The sequence below is a fragment of the Strongylocentrotus purpuratus genome, unplaced genomic scaffold (genome assembly GCF_000002235.5).
Source record: "Strongylocentrotus purpuratus isolate Spur 01 unplaced genomic scaffold, Spur_5.0 spur5_scaffold_20, whole genome shotgun sequence".
NCBI classification, from domain to species: Eukaryota; Metazoa; Echinodermata; class Echinoidea; order Camarodonta; family Strongylocentrotidae; genus Strongylocentrotus; species Strongylocentrotus purpuratus.
Window position 1 is genome coordinate 23,750,539 of NW_022145606.1, and position 17,094 is coordinate 23,767,632.

Below are 17,094 nucleotides of genomic sequence, written 5' to 3' on the forward strand. Positions count from 1 at the left end.
AATATCCAGGTAATATTAAAGACTTTTTGCAACTAAGGGCAAGGTATTTCAACAATTCTAGAGGCAAAATCAACCTTTTTTATAATCCTTTTGCAACACAGGAAACAATGAACAAAATATTTTAAAAAAGGACTAAAACTTACAGGCTCGTTGTCCTGGAAAGAGCCGTCCATGGATGCTATATAAAGATAGAAAGAAACAAATAAATACATACTCATAAAAACAAACATTGATAAAATTGGAACTTCGTTTCTTTGAATACCGTAGACATGCGTTCAATCATTGAGAGCTGCTGACCTGTCACTTAAAAAGGGGTGATTTTTCATTTATAAAATAAAAGTTAAGGAAAAAGAATTTGTATTTTCAGGGCGACTATGCAATATGGTGTTTTTACCAAACTAACTTGCTTTAGCGACCACTTTTAATTCACAACCATCTTGCTTCAATCTGAAAATAAAATCAATTTTGAAATCTTTAAATTACCTTTAGGGCCTTAAAACTAATTCTATAAACTTAAATATCATCAAATCAAACTCATAACTCAATTCTCACTGAAAAGGCTCTAACAAAACAAAACCCCATGAAAGTCTACATATGCCTTTAATAGTAAAGAGAAATATCCTGCTAACATGCAGTCTACTGTAAATACGGGTTGAACTAAAACTAAACTCGCATGCCTTTCTTGTTCTACTTGCAGTGCATCGCCTCCGATCACATGCAATTGCAAACCTCATTCTCTAACTGTCTATTCACGGTCATGAATATCCCGTTAACATGCCAATGTTAATTGCACAAAAGTAAGTAAGAGACCAGGAGACCAAAGGCTTTAAGTCCTCTTCGAGGGACTTGGTAATGAGGATCAGGGACTTGGTAATGAGGATCAGGGACTTGGTAATGAGGATCAGGGACTTGGTAATGAGGATCAGGAACTTGGTAATGAGGATCAGGAACTTGGTAATGAGGATCAGGAACTTGCTAATGAGGATCAGGAACTTGCTAATGAGGATCAGGAACTTGGTAATGAGGATCAGGAACTTGGTAATGAGGGTCAGGAACTTGGTAATGAGGATCAGGGACTTGGTAATGAGGATCAGGAACTTGGTAATGAGGATCAGGAACTTGGTAATGAGGATCAGGAACTTGATAATGAGGATCAGGAACTTGGTAATAAGGATCAAGGACTTGGTAATGAGGATCAGGAACTTGGTAATGAGGATCAGGGACTTGGTAATGAAGAACAATGCCTTACCAAAGGGCAATAGCACATTGACTTGCATTTCGAACCCAGGACCTCCCAGTTAAGAGACCACTACTCTACCACTGAGCCATCGTGCCTCTACATGTATTTTGGGGTCATATCAAAGCATATCAAAGCATACAATGCCTTTAAAGTGCCTTACCAAAGGGCAAGAGTGCATTGACTTGCGTTTCGAACCCGGGACCTATCGGTTACGAGACCACTACTCTACCACTGGGCCATCGTGCCTCTACATGTATTGGGAGGGTCATATCAAAGCATATCAAAGCGTACAATGCCTTTAAAGTGCATCACCCTGTTCGCATGCGGATCTTAATCTCGTTGTGACTCACCCTGGCTAGCTTGCTCATCGTGTGATTTGGGATCATACAAGGGGGCTACACGTTTGTGATAGTGTAAACATATATAAAGTCGGTATAAAGACATGTTCTGCATTCACGGTCATACATTTTGAATGGAAAATACCTGTAGTACAAGATACACGATATGGACTACACATGCAACATTCAGACGTGTATGGCTTACAGTTTATCATATAAAACCACTTTAACAACTATAATACTCCATAAATTAAATAGAGGTAGGAATAGGATCAGCTCTTTGATCACTTATCGAGATAGAATTTGAACAGTCACTTCAGGAGTTCTAGAAACATCTATAACCCTGTTTAAGCCATTGCCCCATCGAGACCTGTGGTCAAGGCCCATCAAATGGCCCATCTGTCCATAAACATTTTCGTTCAAGGCTTTGTCCTACCAAAAACTCTGAAGATGTTCGGAAGGCACATCTACCTTCAATAAGTTAGTTCCAAACCTTTGCCAACCCTGACACTTGCTGCAGGAGCTCTACAGACCCACCCATCCTGCATAACTTTTGTACAAGACCTTGTCTAAGGCAATCAGGACGCCCAACTTCCTTCTATAAGCTTTTTCAATCCCTTACTCATCCATGAACCTGTTCCTAGATCATCAAACAACCCACCTGTCCCTAAAAAAGTTGTGTTCAAGGCTTTGTCCTACCACGATACAAGCCAGGAACTCTGAAGAGCCCGTCCTAGGCATTCAGAATGCACAGCTTCCTTCTACAAGATTGTTCGATCCCTTACTGATCCACATACCTATTCCTAGATCATGAAACGACCCACCTGTTCCTAAAACTCCAAAGATACAAGCCAGGAACTCTTAAGATGTTATTGGGAAACACCTACCTTCTATAAGTTTGTTCCACCCCTTACTCATACATGTACCTATTCCTAGATCATCAAACATCCCCCTTTTCCCTAGTTCTTCAGGGCTTTGTCCTACCAAGATACAAGCCAGGAACTCTGAAGATGTTACAAAGGCACACCTACCTTCTATAAGCTTGTTCAATCCCTTGAGGAAATCCTCCCGCTTCTTGTGCCTGGCATTCGCAGTACCCAGGGGCCTCCTGATGGGGGTTTGTTTCTGCACCTCTCTGGGCCGGCTGGCATTCGCAGGCGAGGCATCAGGGGTGTTGTTGTTTGCTACAGGTAGCCCAGTGGGGCGAGGTGTGGTCGCGACCATCGGTTTGCCGAACATGATTCGCTGGTTCTAGGGCGTTGGTTAAAATGGGAGACAGGTTGAGTTAAACTACAGAACATCATAAATGAAGATCACATCTGCTGTGCTCAATTATATCTTTTACAGAAACAATGTGATTGCCAAACATGATTCCCAGGTCTAGGATGTCGGTTAAAATTGGAGACAGGTTGAGTGAAACTACAGAACATCATAAATGAAGATCACATTTACTTTGCTAAATTACATCTATAGACCATTTCGTAGTTACCACATGGTACAAATGACCCCAAATATATGCAGATCTACTCATGGAGAAGTCTCACTTTGTGTATCTTAGAATAAATCAATGCCAAAGTCATGTACGTGCTTCATGAATAGCTTTTGTGTGCCGTCTTGTATTATAGAATGTACTGTCGGTGCACAATTGATAATGATTACATAACATGAGCATGTATTCATCTCGGTGGGCTTTAACATTTTATCACAAATGACCTTTATCGGCTCATGCGCAGATCGATCTACGAAATGGTCTATTACAGTAACAATGTGATTGCAGAGACTTATGAGAAAACCAAACCTGCAAACATAATGAAAAGACTGCAGTAACAATGTTAGAACATCATATGAAACTACTAGATAAAGCAGGAAAATATTGTGTTAGTATCATAAAACATCATACTTTTAATGTTCACTGCAAAGAGTGGAGAATGGAAAGAGAACCTTATAATGATAAAGCTTAATTATTTTATCAAACCTGGAATGTATTCTAAAACTTGTTTCTCCTTGTCTTACTGACATGATTTCAATCATTACAAATTCTAAAATGCAGCATTTGAAAGACGTTTGCAAAGACGTGTTTTACATACAAACTCAAATGCAATCAGAAACCAATAACAAGCCATGAGTACAGATTCATTATAAATTATGGTAATTGAAATCAGTTCACTGAAATATAGATTTTACTTATTTTCTGAGTTACAGTCATGGTTAGTACAAAAATATTAGTAATAGCTTGTGACGTATTGGAATTGCACAAAACATGAATGAATATTTCTAAAAAAGCATGGTTAATGAAAATGCTTACGAATGTATTAGTGTCTAATAGTAGAACAAAAGTATTTTGTTTCAGTCAGATGATTCGGGATATGAATTAATCATACACACTATTCAATACACTCCACATGGTAGACATCTTTATGAAGGTTTATAACAACATTAGATTATGACAAATCACTTGGTAATTTTTTTTTTAAGGAGAACTTGTCGCTATATTGACTGGTGTGACTATCAAACTACATTTTTAAAGAAGATTTTGACATTTTCAAATAAAATCTGCATAAAAGAGCTCTCACTAGCATTGCTTGCTCTTACATGCAGCGTGACAACTTGCAACAAAGCAGTATCTTCTTTCTCTATGCAGTGGAACCTCGTTATAATGAGGTCCTTGGGACCATGGATATTACCTTGTTATATCAGGACCCTGTTTCATAAAACTTGATATCATTAACAAGTTACAAGCTACTGTTATAAGCTACTGAAATCATGGCATCTGATTGGCTGAGAGCAACTTTGTCATAGAAATTTAGCATTTGTTATATGAAACAGGCCCCTGGAATCTTGTTATATCAGGGTAAAAAAACAAAGGATATAAAGAGCAGGGACCAGCAAATTCTCCTTGTTTATAACAGATACCTTGTGATATCAGAGCTCTTTATATTGAGGTTCGACTGTACAAGGTCATGAGGTCATGAGGTCATGAGGTCAATGATGGCCAACTTGTTACTTTATAAGTAAGGAATCTTCTAGAGTGACTAACCATAGCCCTTGCTATGCCTCGAAACTAATGGATATATGTATCCACAAAAAATGCAATGTTAGACAAATAGTTTCACATTTTTACTTCATACAATTTCATACCCCCTAAACAAAAAGTATTCTCGTCTAACATTATGATTCATTATCTTGCTTTGGGTTGCAAAGATGAGAGACAGGCAGTTAAGTTTTAGAACTATATAAGGAAGCTACCAATAGGCTATTTTTTGTAATATAACAAAATTAAATGCATTAATACAAATTATTTCATTCACATTTACAAATAATTGTTTCTCAATAGTCAGAATGCGAATTGCATACAATATTTTTGCTAGGTAGGCCAAACATTATGGCTCGCCCTACCTAACAACACATAATGCAGTTTGTATTCTCACTATTGACATACAAATATTCCTAACAGTTGAATTAAATAATTTTTATCGAGGCACTTCACAAAGACGTATGTGTTATCCAGTCAAACCTGCTTTAACAACCATCTGTATAGAAAGGCCACCTGTCTACAAAGACCACATTTTTTGTTTCCCTTGGAAATAGTTTCTCATCAAATCATGTACTAAAGGAACCTGTACTTAAAGACCACCTGCCTATAAAGACCACGTTTCTGATCTCTCTTGGGTGGCCTTTATAGACAGTTTTCACTGTATTCAGTTACATTACAAAAATGGACTGTTGGCTGTGGTTTGAATGGAGATCATTATCCCATTAACTACTGAATTCTCATATTCCTATAGGCTTTAATACAGGAGCCACAAGATTCCAATACGCAATGGGTTAAACATGTGTGGAGTGTGGAGCAGTGAGAGAAATACAGCACACTGAAGTAGATTGCTCTTAAAGCATGCACAGTCTAATTATGAGAGATGAGACACAAGATGAAAGCAAACACTGCAGACAGGTGGCTAGATGATACCCCCACATCACCATTTGGCATGTGACAGAACATCTATCCCATCTGTAGCAAATAGAGTACCGAAGTGTGAGGTCGTACAGGCCAAGTCATCAAGGTTGCTGGTTCCAAAGAACTTTATGCTTAACAATGGTATGGTGATCACACCGGTACCAAACACTGAATTTGCCCTGCTCCAGCCCGTTGCTGGAATGATTTCACGGTGAACCTCATGCACAGGCTCTGCTGCTTAGAACCATTGACCTGGTCGACGAGCGAGTATGACGCTAGCACTTGGGTACTCTATAGATGTAGCATGTGAGACACTAAACAAAGGTATTGCTTGGGTTTATTGTGTTATCTACAGTACACCATGTGATACATGGAGAAGAACCCTCACTAAAGACATATATTACATGTATGGTGCCAAGTACATGTACGTGTTGGTATAATTGTAGAGCCATCTACAATTAAACCTAAATTGTATGTGAAAGAAGATTAGTTTGATAACGGCATCATCTACACCTAGGTGATAGAAGAACTCCAGCGAAAGACATAGTGCTAAAAAGGTGTTGGTTTAATTAGGGTGCCATCTACATGTACACCTATGTGAAAGAATAACCTCTGTGAATGGTGCTAAGAAGGTGTCGATTTAAATAGTGTCATCTACACCTATGTGATAATAGAGCCTGATTGAATTATACGCATGTATGGTGCTAAGTATGTAGGATGTGGTTTGATTAAGGTGTTGTCTACACCTATGAGAAAGAAGAACCATGACTAAAGACCTGTATGGTGCTAAGAACCTGTTGGTATTAAAGGATATACAGTGTCATCTACACCTACATAGAACCCTGATAACAAACATGGTGCTAAATAGGTGTGGTTTGAATATGGTGTCATCTACATCTATATGATAGAAGAACCCTGATGGAAGACATATGTGGTGTCTGGTGCTAGGTAGGTGTTGTAAACCTCCATGAAGATCCTTGATGACAGGCAGATATATGGTGCTAACTAGGTGTTGATTTGATTATGACATCACCTACAGCTATGTGATAAAAGAACCCAATGAAAGACAAACTGTGTATGGTGATAAGTGGGTGTTGTAAGCCTTCATAAATAAGATGGACGTGGCTCACCCTAACAAAAGGGCACACGGATGCACAGCTAACTAGACAAATGTGACTGCGTCTCCTTTATGCCTCCGCCCTAAATTCAGTATAGGAAATGGATGGATTTATCTGTGACATATCACGATGAAAAGAAAAAGCCTATCTCTTAGGGCTTGCTTGAGATATCGCAAAAGCAAGGCTAAACATGTCATTTCAGAAGAAAAAAAAATGTCAGACCTATCTGACCTTTGACCATTTAACCGAAAATCTGATCAGATAGTCTTCCTTTGTTCATACATATTATCAACAAGTTTGAGCCTCAAATCTTTAGTGGTTCTTGAGATATTGCAATAACAAGGCCAATACCAGGAATTTCATAAATTGACCTCTGTGACCTTTCACCTTTGACCCAATCAGATTGTCTTCCTATGGTGAAACACATTATCACCAAGATTGAAATTCATATCTCAAATGGTTCTTGAGCTATCGCGCTAACAAGAAAGTGGGACGGACGTCCAGATGGATGGACGGACGTCCAGATGGATGGACGGACGGCAACCCGAAAAAATAATACCTCCGTGACCTTTGGTGACCTTTGGTGGGCGGAGGCATAACAAAGGTAGAAGCTCACTACAAACACACAGTGCTGAGAGTACTAAAGCACATGCTCACCATCTCTCTTTTGAAAACGATGCACAGACAGAGAAAAGGGGTGCAAGACTGAGCCAACTTACAGTGCCGCGAGGCAGGTGATCGTGGGGCTGTGAGTAAATTCCCGACTGGGGACCCCCTCCTCCTCCGCTACTACCACCGGTCCTAAAGCTGCTCCCGATTACCCTTCGGACATGATCAAAGGGGAGGGCGTCGGCCGGGCTGGAGTACCCCGCCCCCTCATCGCTCTCGGGGCTAGCAAAGGGCGGGGGGTGGTTATTGTGGGTGGGGGTGCTGCGGTGGTGCCAAACTGGGAGGTCGTTGGGGCGGTTTACGTTACCAATGGGGCGCATAAGCCCCTCCATGCGTACAGGGAATTTAGTAAGGTCCAGTTTCTGGGGGGGGGGAGGGGTAGGATGGGATAGCAAGGGGTGGAAGGATGGGTTTGGGTTTGTGCATATACACAAAGGCACAGGAATGACAAAAGCAGAAGTGAAAGAATCAAAAACGATATATTTGTTGTTTTCATAATGTAGCGATGTATAATTTTGTTGTATATCAATGAAAGTATTTTAAGCAAACATTTGATATTTAGAAAACAGTGGAAATGTTTTTAGAGTGTAGATGAGATAATTTTTATCAATAAATCATAGCATTATGTATCCATAATTCAAGTTGATGTATTTAGCAAATCCAATGAGTTATTATATATTATAAGCCATGATGAAAAGCAAATCATAAATGATGGAATGTAGTTTCATAAACAAAAACAAATATTATAAAGAGTTAATTTGGAAATTAAATGTCCATGAAATTAAATTATTTTGTATTTTTTCAGTGATGAATAAAAAATGAAGACATTGAATCAAGCCAAGGGTTTGGTTTGAGGAAAGGAAAACAATTAATGGGGAGAAAAAATAAATAAACATATCATAGAACGGTTATATTTCCAGCATTCCCAAGGAGAAAAATATAATCAGGGAAAAGAGCATGCTTACATATCTTAAATAAAAAACATTAACAAGAAGGAAAATGCACCAGTTTCATGACTAGTTTAGCAAAAACTGATATGCTCAATAGCCCTTTACCATATTAGCAGCAAGAATATGCATTATCTAGTATTGAGGGAAAGGTATAGCTACACGATATTCTAACACATCTCCACAAAAATAGCAAAACCTGGTTTATATATTTTAATGCTCTCCAGATATACCATTAAAGGAAAACCACTATCCCATTTCACATAGAAATTACACCAACAAATTATAACTTAAAGCAGGCTTTGCATGATAAAGCAACATATTTACATGTGCGCTTACATTAAATACACAAAGCACAAGGGACTACCCAGACCCTAAGGACAAAATCAAAACTTGTAAAAACCATTGATGACTTAATAACAGAGTGTGGGGTGAGGTGGGAGTGTGGGTAGGGGACTTTCATGGTCAAATAGATGCAGAGATGTACCCCTGAGTTGCCGGGGAGTGGTGGGTTATGGTTCCTGTCTGGAAGGTCAAATGAAAGAGTGCACAGACATATCCATGATTTTGGAACAGTGTGTCTTCTGGTTCCTGTATGTGACAGGGAGTGAGGTTCTAGAGATCAGACCCTACTCAGGGACAGAAACACAACTTTTGCAACCGTAGGTGTCTATTTCTTTAAGAAATGGGGATCGCTAATGATCACAGGGGTGCAGATGCTTACCCCTGGTTTAGGCGCGATTGGTGGTGGCTCCTGCCTCTGTCTACTACTCTCAGAAGGGGTGGGGCTGAAGGTGGGGCTGAAGGCGGTGTAGAGGGGGTTATCCTGCATCCCTTCCTCCGGCTCCTCCGACGTTCTGTAATCTGGCACTGTGGCATAGGTCATGGAATTGCCTAGGACAGAGGGCAAATATGGGATCGATCATTAACCAATGGCAGGACAGAGGGTGAATATGGGATCGATCATTAACCAATGGCAGGACAGAGGGTGATAATAGGATCGATTATTAACCAATGGCAGGACAAAGGGTGAATACAGGATTGATCATTAACCAATGGCAGGACAGAGTTTTCTTAAGATCTAAATTAAACACCTTTCCATCTTCAAATTGGCATCAATCATTCATATTTTTTATTTCTATATAGTTCAAAAATATAAAAGGACTGTACCTGTTTGGGCCGGTGACTTTTGGTTGCTGTAAGAGTCGTATAGCACGTTATCTATCATCCCTACAAAACATCATGTGTGTGAGAAAAAAGGGATTGTTATTTGATGTGCATATAAAAGAGAGGGAGGGAGAGAGAGAGAGAGAGAGAGAGAAGGGGGAATACCCTTTGCACAACACATTTAAATAGCAAAAGTTACATCAAAAGAACAAAGGGATGTTTGTTAGCACAATATTAAGAGTCACTCCTTGTACAGAACCAAAGACAGTAAATAGGAAAGAAGACATGTTAAACGGATTCAAGGATGAAAAGACATTAAAACACAGACAAAACAAACACGTACATAAAACATGACAGAATTCATAATTATGTGATTGTACCATTCTTCTGTCACTCTACAAATGTGACCATTAAGGCATGTTTCTATGTCTCTGCCTTTCTTAAATTTTCCACTTCCATTTGTTGCATAACTTAACTTGTTACGACCCACAAATGTACATGCTTATTAACATGTATCTGCACTTAATGAACATGATCGTCCAAAAAATAATCTGTGTATGATCAAGGAAGTACAAAACAACAAATAGGTCAAACTGAATGAGAGAGAGGGAGAAAGGTTAGTACAAGAGAGAATCGTGGAGCGCGCGCGAGCAAGTCTAGACTACAGGGCCACCAATGGCGTATTGTGTAAACAAAATCAGTGTGTAATGCGTGCTTTGTCAGTGATTGATTTTGTTTGACTTTGGCGATGTGAATTTTTTTTTTCTCCATTGGAACGGTCCTGGGAATTTGATCGACACATATCTATGATAAAAAATTGGGACTTTTTATTCTGGTCTACTTTATACAAATGATACACAGCAGTGAGGGTATTAGTAAGAATTACCCACACAAGGTACCTTTGGAACAGTCTACACGACCGAGGTGATAGCCGAGGGAGTTTGGACTGTTTTGAAGGTACCGAGAGTGGGTCATTTTACTAATGCACTAACCAAATGATGTGTATTATTTGTTTTATAAAATTATGTTTAATATGACCAGTCATTAGTAAAATTATGTGTAAGGAAAAATAACTGCTTGGTCACATGTACGCTCTCAACCAATCATTTCATTAGGGCTTCATTATTTTATAAAGGCAGTTATTTGACATAAACGTTATATCGTTACTTTACAAATTACAATAATTGGTAAGGGGATGAATAATTTAGTTGTTATCTGTGTTGATGGTAATAAGTTAATATGTATTTTGTTACATGTTCCTGTGTTGTTATATTTATATGATATGCTCGCTTGCTTAATTAAAAACATATTGCATGACTTTTCCTTCAACAAAATAAAACTCATTTTTAATTTTGCAGTTGAAACATAAATAATATGCAGAAAATCTTGTAGCTTTTCATATTTCTTAAAATTACACTTCTTTAATAATCACGATTTCAAAAGCATGACAAATTAAATCACAAATCATAATTTTTTTTTATTTAATAATATTATGAATAACTAACAAATAATGCCATGCATCTTTCCCTGGCATCCCCCATACAAAGGGCGAGGGACTTTAGAAATGTCCAGCACGAGTTTTCATGATGCCTAAATAATAATAACTGGATTTATATAGGGCCTTTTAAAGAGGAATATTTTCAGATTTCTTAGAAATGTACATGTGGGTACAAACCCTCAGATTCTGCTTCTTCTTCATCCGGAGCAAGACCTGGTAATTTCCATCTTTCTTCTTGGCCAAACACAGCTGTAGATTTAACAAATCTTTCATTTTGAATAATACCCAGGCCCTGTTTCATAAAAGTTCTGATCAATAACAAATGTTAAGTACCTTCTATAACAAATATTAAGTACCTTCTATGACAAATTTGCTCTCAGCCAATCAAATGCAACGATTTCAGTAGCTTATAACAGTTTTCGCAACTTGTCATTGATAACAAATTTTATGAAACAGGGTCCTGGTGTCGGTCTCTTTGATGCGACTGCGGTATTATTCTTGACCGTATGTGTGCTAGTTCAGAGATAGCAGATGCGCAAGGCCAGATAAGGTTATTTGCAAAAAATTAAAGACCCATTAAGAAGAATACTGCATACCAGTTCATGAAAGTTATGTAATCATTAATTTATGCACCAATGGTATATCAATATATGATAAACAGGTGGAAGTGTTAATTTTGAGACCACAAACAAAAGTTATTCATAAGGCTCTTCAATTACTTTGGCAGTGTTCAATCTTAAATGCACAAAGTGGGACTTCTCCATGTTTTAAAAGATCTGCGGCTATGCAGGGGTCATTTGTACGTATGCTATCTCTAAACTGGTCTTTTTTATCGCACAGTGTGAAAGTGAACAACCTGCTAAAGCTGTGGCAAATAATGGTGACCTTTTCTTTTATGCATAAATTAAAATGATGCATTTTAGTGTGTTATATTTAGTTATGCTTCGTTGAAGGCAACATTAATTCATATGATCATTATACATGTAATAATGATGGTGATGCTACATCTTTACTGACCAAGAATGACAAGCAAATAACACCTACAACTGTTGCATTTTAGTGTGTTTTACTTGCGCTTGATTGAAGGCAGTTTTGACATGTGAAGGTTTATATGTGATAAATTCATATACATATACTGCAATATGTGAGCATAAAACTTAAATTTAATGCATTTTAATGTGTGTTAGTTATTTCAGCTTACTCAAAGAAAATGTCAACTCATAGGAATCAAAATATCATAACATAATTTGCAGAATGTGAACAGAAAAAAAAACACCTATATTCCTTAAAGCCTCGGTCACAAATGCCTTTACGAACTGCTACGAACGCCGTACAAACGATTTTCAGACCATGGACATTCGGGAAGACCATGGAAAAACAGGGAGATTCATACGAACACATTGTTCGTATGAACATTGGTGACCGTAGCTTAAGCCATAACTTTTCAATATTTTTCAGCTTTTAAACATTATTTTGTATTCTCTTTTGTATAACTATTTTGTAATTAAAGTTTAACACAATATACACACAAATATTTCAAGTGATTTTTAAGCAGCATGACCGTTATTACTTTCAACCTATTTTACATACACATAATATGATTATATAAAATAAGAGAGAAAGGATTGCCAATCCTTCCTTTCTTAGTTTAGATATTCATTTTGCAATATGTAAAAGAGGTTAATGTTTCAGAGATGCAACAATAACAGTACTCATTTTGTCATTTCACGCACATAGTTCATACCATGTCTTTGAACTTCTAAATAAACTCACAATCTGTGTATATTGTGATGTTTGTTCTTGCTTATTAATGTATAATGCTTTTAAAAACTGGAGAAAAAATATTATCTATAAACAGCTATCAAGTATCATTGTTATCATAAAGTAAGAAGCAAACAAAATAATTGGAATTGATGCATGATTTATTTTGTGGAGGTGTTTAAAAAATAAGAGCATATTTTTTAGATGTAGCTAAGATACATGTAGGCTATAAACTAGAGACTTTAATATGTGATAAGTTCTTTTGCAAATAAATAACGCTTTTTGTTGCAAATGGATGTGATTGGAATTCTGTTGTACAGATAGATCTTTAACTTTTTTTTAAACGTTTACATGCAAGTTAATGTAATGTAAATGAGAATTGCATTTCCCTTTATTCTTAAATGTTGATCTAGTTTTATCATGCAACTACACTCAATACAAGTTTTCCCTGTCCCATTGCACAAATAATTTAAAAGAAACAACCAACATACAAAACAAAGAGTTTGCATTGTAAAGTTGCCTTTATATGTTGTTAAATGGGTTGCATCCAGTGTATTCAAGAGGAAGTATTCAACATTTCAAACTTAAATCTCTCACAAAATGTGAGTTCAATACTATAGGGACAGCCACAAAATCCAAACTAATCGATAATACTCCCTTTAAATGCTGCATGTAATATTTTGTTTTTCCCCAAACATAATAATATAATTAGTAAAACATCTGAATGTTTGTTGCTCATAATATGGATTTTACTTCAAAGTTAAACATCAAAGTTAAACATCTAATAACATGCTGTGGTAGAATGCACAAACATAAAATGAAAGAAGCGACATCAACATAATATGCAGAGCAAGAGTGACAAATACATGACACACACACACCTCACATACACGTCTGTGCTGAAAATTGAGGACGCGTACTACAAATCAGTATCTTATTACATATTCCAGAACACTCAATTTTGTAGAAATATAATGCATCAATTTTGATCTAGAAATTGACTGCATAACCACAGACCTATTTTGTTTTCTGTGCAAATAAAGCAATTAAATAACTGTACCTATAAAAAAAAGGGTCTCAAATTTTAAACAATTTGCGGTGTTCTCCAACCGAGGACATCCTCATTTTGCAAGTGGTCTTCAAAGCAAAGATGCAGTTCTTATGAGTGTTCTCGGTACCAACCCACTTGCCTGTGCACCCACACACATTCACACACTCACCCACACATACATACACCCATCCACCCACACACATGTAAAGAATGTATAAAGATGAAACTTGTGAAGCAGTGAACATATAATGTAATATTAACATGGAAGGATACACATAGATGTACACAAGCAAAAATGATTTTTACCGGTAGTCAACGACCCTAACCCTAACCCTATACACACACACACACACACACACACACCCACATGTAAAAAATGTAGGAAGATGAGACTTGTGAAGCAGTGTACATATAATGAAATATTAACATGGAAGGATCGATGCACATAGATGTACGCAAACAAATATAATTTTTACTCAAGACCATAACCCTATACACATATACACACACACCCACCCACACAAGTGTAAATAATGTAAGAAGATGAAACTCATGAAGCAGTGAACATATAATGTAATAAAACATTTGGATGTTTGTTGATCATAATATGGACTTTACTTCAAAGTTAAACATCTAATAACCTGCTGTGGTAGAATGCACAAACATGAAATGAAAGAAGCGACATCAACATATAATGTAATATTAACATGGAAGGTTATACATACATTTACACAAATATGGTTTTTAGTCAAAAAGGTTAAGTAACAAATTTGGAAGAGACAACAAGATGTCCGAGCTGAATGCTTATCATAACAAATGTTGAACAATAGAGTCAGCTCAGTCTCTGTGAATTTGTTTACTATGTTTCATGATACAAGGGCTACAACTTATTTAAATTTTTAAGTCCTCATTAATGAACCTTCACCAGAGAAAGAGTGAGAGAGAGAGAGAGAAATAGAGAACAAGAGAGGGAAAAACCAAGACAGAGAGATGAGAGAGGGATTTTTTTTTAAATTAAAAAAGGAAAGTAGATTCCTTGATCACTATTTTCTATTACAGGCACAACTTCCTGAGAGGTAATAATTCCATTTTTAAAGACCTCTTTATGAGTTTTCTTTGGCTAGTCACACTCAACTCACTTTTTTCTTTCTTCACAAACACAAAAATGAACTAATGGGACTAACCTGAGCCTTCCATAGGGCGATTCGTATCTGGCGTGGACGTCCTGAACCCCCTGTCTACTGCCGCGTAAAGACCTGTTTACAAAGACACAAACTAACATGTAAAAACGACAAGCATTTTAACCGAACATTAAGCCTTTTTGTGTGTACCCTCATTTGTACGGATGGAAAATAGGTAGTAACAAAGCAGCAGATTTCTTGATCCTGTTTCGTTGATTTTTTTTTTAATTGTGAGGTTTCACGTCTATTTATTAGCATTTTTAGTCTTTCACTTTGTATATACATGTACTATTGAGAAGGCTAACTTTGAATCAGCAAGTCATCGCGTCCAGTCGGGTGGTCGCAATACAAGACCTTTTGTGAAACTAAAGCAGAAGATTATATGAAGATGCACATGAACAATGCAGCCTTTCGTACATTTGCTGTAGGGTTTTCACAAAGTGTGAAGTAAATTGGACAAGACCATTTGTAGATGAGATTTGTAGATTCACAAACATTACCCTGACTTCAAGTGTATGAACGGGCCCGTTTTCACAAAAGGTCGGGTAACGTGACCACCCAACCTGACGTGATGACCCGATGACTCCACAAGTCTTTTGCAATGCCATCACATAAGACTTTCATTTATTCCATGGGCAGTGGAGTCCTCAGATATGGGGGATAACAGGCCTATGAAAGTCCTATCTGAAATTTGTTTGATGTCTGTTTTTAGGTGAATTCAAACACATTTTGGCTCAAATCAAACATGCAATACAATGCATGGTATCTGGGGGGTGTTTCACAAAGATCCTATGTTGAACTTATCTCTAAGTTGGACTTAAAAAATATGGAAAGCCATTAGCATCTTTGAAAATATTTTGTAAAAGTTATTTTGAAAGGCATTCATTGTTTATTGAAATCATTCATATTTTCTATCATCAAGGAGATTTCATGTTCTGGATGTGGAATTAATAAAAAGTCTAAAATACTTGAATTTCTGCTTTTGAATATATTTCATTTAAAGACTCCAATGGCTGTCCATAATTTTTAAGTCCAACTTAGAGTTAAGTTCTACTTAGGATCTTTGTGAAACACCCCCCAGAACACATATCATACAACAAGAAATCACTTTAGCAGATAGCACAATTACATATACTTACCAATACATCATAACAAAGAAAAAAAATCATTAATCCTTAATTTGAAAAAGAGGGTTCAATCATTTAATGTTTTAAGGCATATTTGTTAGTAACATTAAAACATTCAACAGCTTAAAAAGGGTATGTGTACATTACTCGCATGCAAGACAGTGTTAACCATGACAATGTCGACTGAAACAATGCAATGTTAATATTCAGACATATCAATGAGTAAAGCAGAAATATAAGAAATCCGAGAAATGTCTTACAAGGTAAAAATATCATGAGGTTTAAAAAAGAATTGTTAACCTGTATGTCATAAAACGATCATACAAGATGCATTGTGAGAAAGACAGACATAGTTTCTTAACATTATAGGAACACCAAGAAGTGTACAGATAAATGTAGTATATACTAACAGCAACAGTGCATGGGCGAATAATTAAGAACCAGTGTTGGCATAAGTTTTAGATAATGGTACTGTAATAGTTTTTGCATTTAAAAGATGTTCATGTGTGGGTATATAGTCGTTTGTGAAGTGGGCAACTTGGCGATCACTACATAGCACTGAGCCAACGGGTATGACACTCCCATGTGTACGCCCATTTGCTGCCCTCTATAAACCGATGCATGAGCAACTTTAACTATATCTTGAATGCCTATGAACTGGTTTGGAAACTGGTTTTCTCAGGCACAGCCATCCTTGTCTGACTCATACCTGTCACAGAAAAATTAGGAATACAGTCTATTTTGTATAATTTTCAGCTGTAATATGTCACATTCTCAAAAACTATATATCGGGACATATCAATTCTAAAATTACAAAAATTAGTAAAGATATGAATAATTCAGTTGTTAAACGAATGTCTGACTTCTGGCCGAAGTTCATAGCACACTCAATAATGTGTACATGAAAATTAGATTCTCTCACTATTAACAGAAGCAAATATCCTTTTTTTTCCAGGTGATTATGTGACAGGCTATACTATGATGAGAATAATTCTAAAATGCATCTCAAGGGATATTCTAAATTTTCATGGTGTACTTTGTTTCG

The 17,094-nt window shown here is 36.9% G+C and overlaps 1 protein-coding gene across 1 annotated transcript in view; it reads right to left on the reverse strand.

The window, feature by feature from the left end:
- Positions 1-17,094, reverse strand: part of LOC100892154 (rho GTPase-activating protein 35) — a 130,288-nt gene that overhangs the window by 14,957 nt on the left and 98,237 nt on the right. Inside the window, exons 35-41 of the mRNA XM_030993067.1 lie at positions 14,926-14,997; positions 9,435-9,494; positions 8,989-9,158; positions 7,368-7,679; positions 2,610-2,829; positions 1,591-1,635; positions 144-178 (exon numbers count right to left, since the gene is read on the reverse strand). Of these exons, the coding sequence (XP_030848927.1) occupies positions 144-178; positions 1,591-1,635; positions 2,610-2,829; positions 7,368-7,679; positions 8,989-9,158; positions 9,435-9,494; positions 14,926-14,997 (914 nt within the window). The remainder of the gene's footprint in view (positions 1-143; positions 179-1,590; positions 1,636-2,609; positions 2,830-7,367; positions 7,680-8,988; positions 9,159-9,434; positions 9,495-14,925; positions 14,998-17,094) is intronic.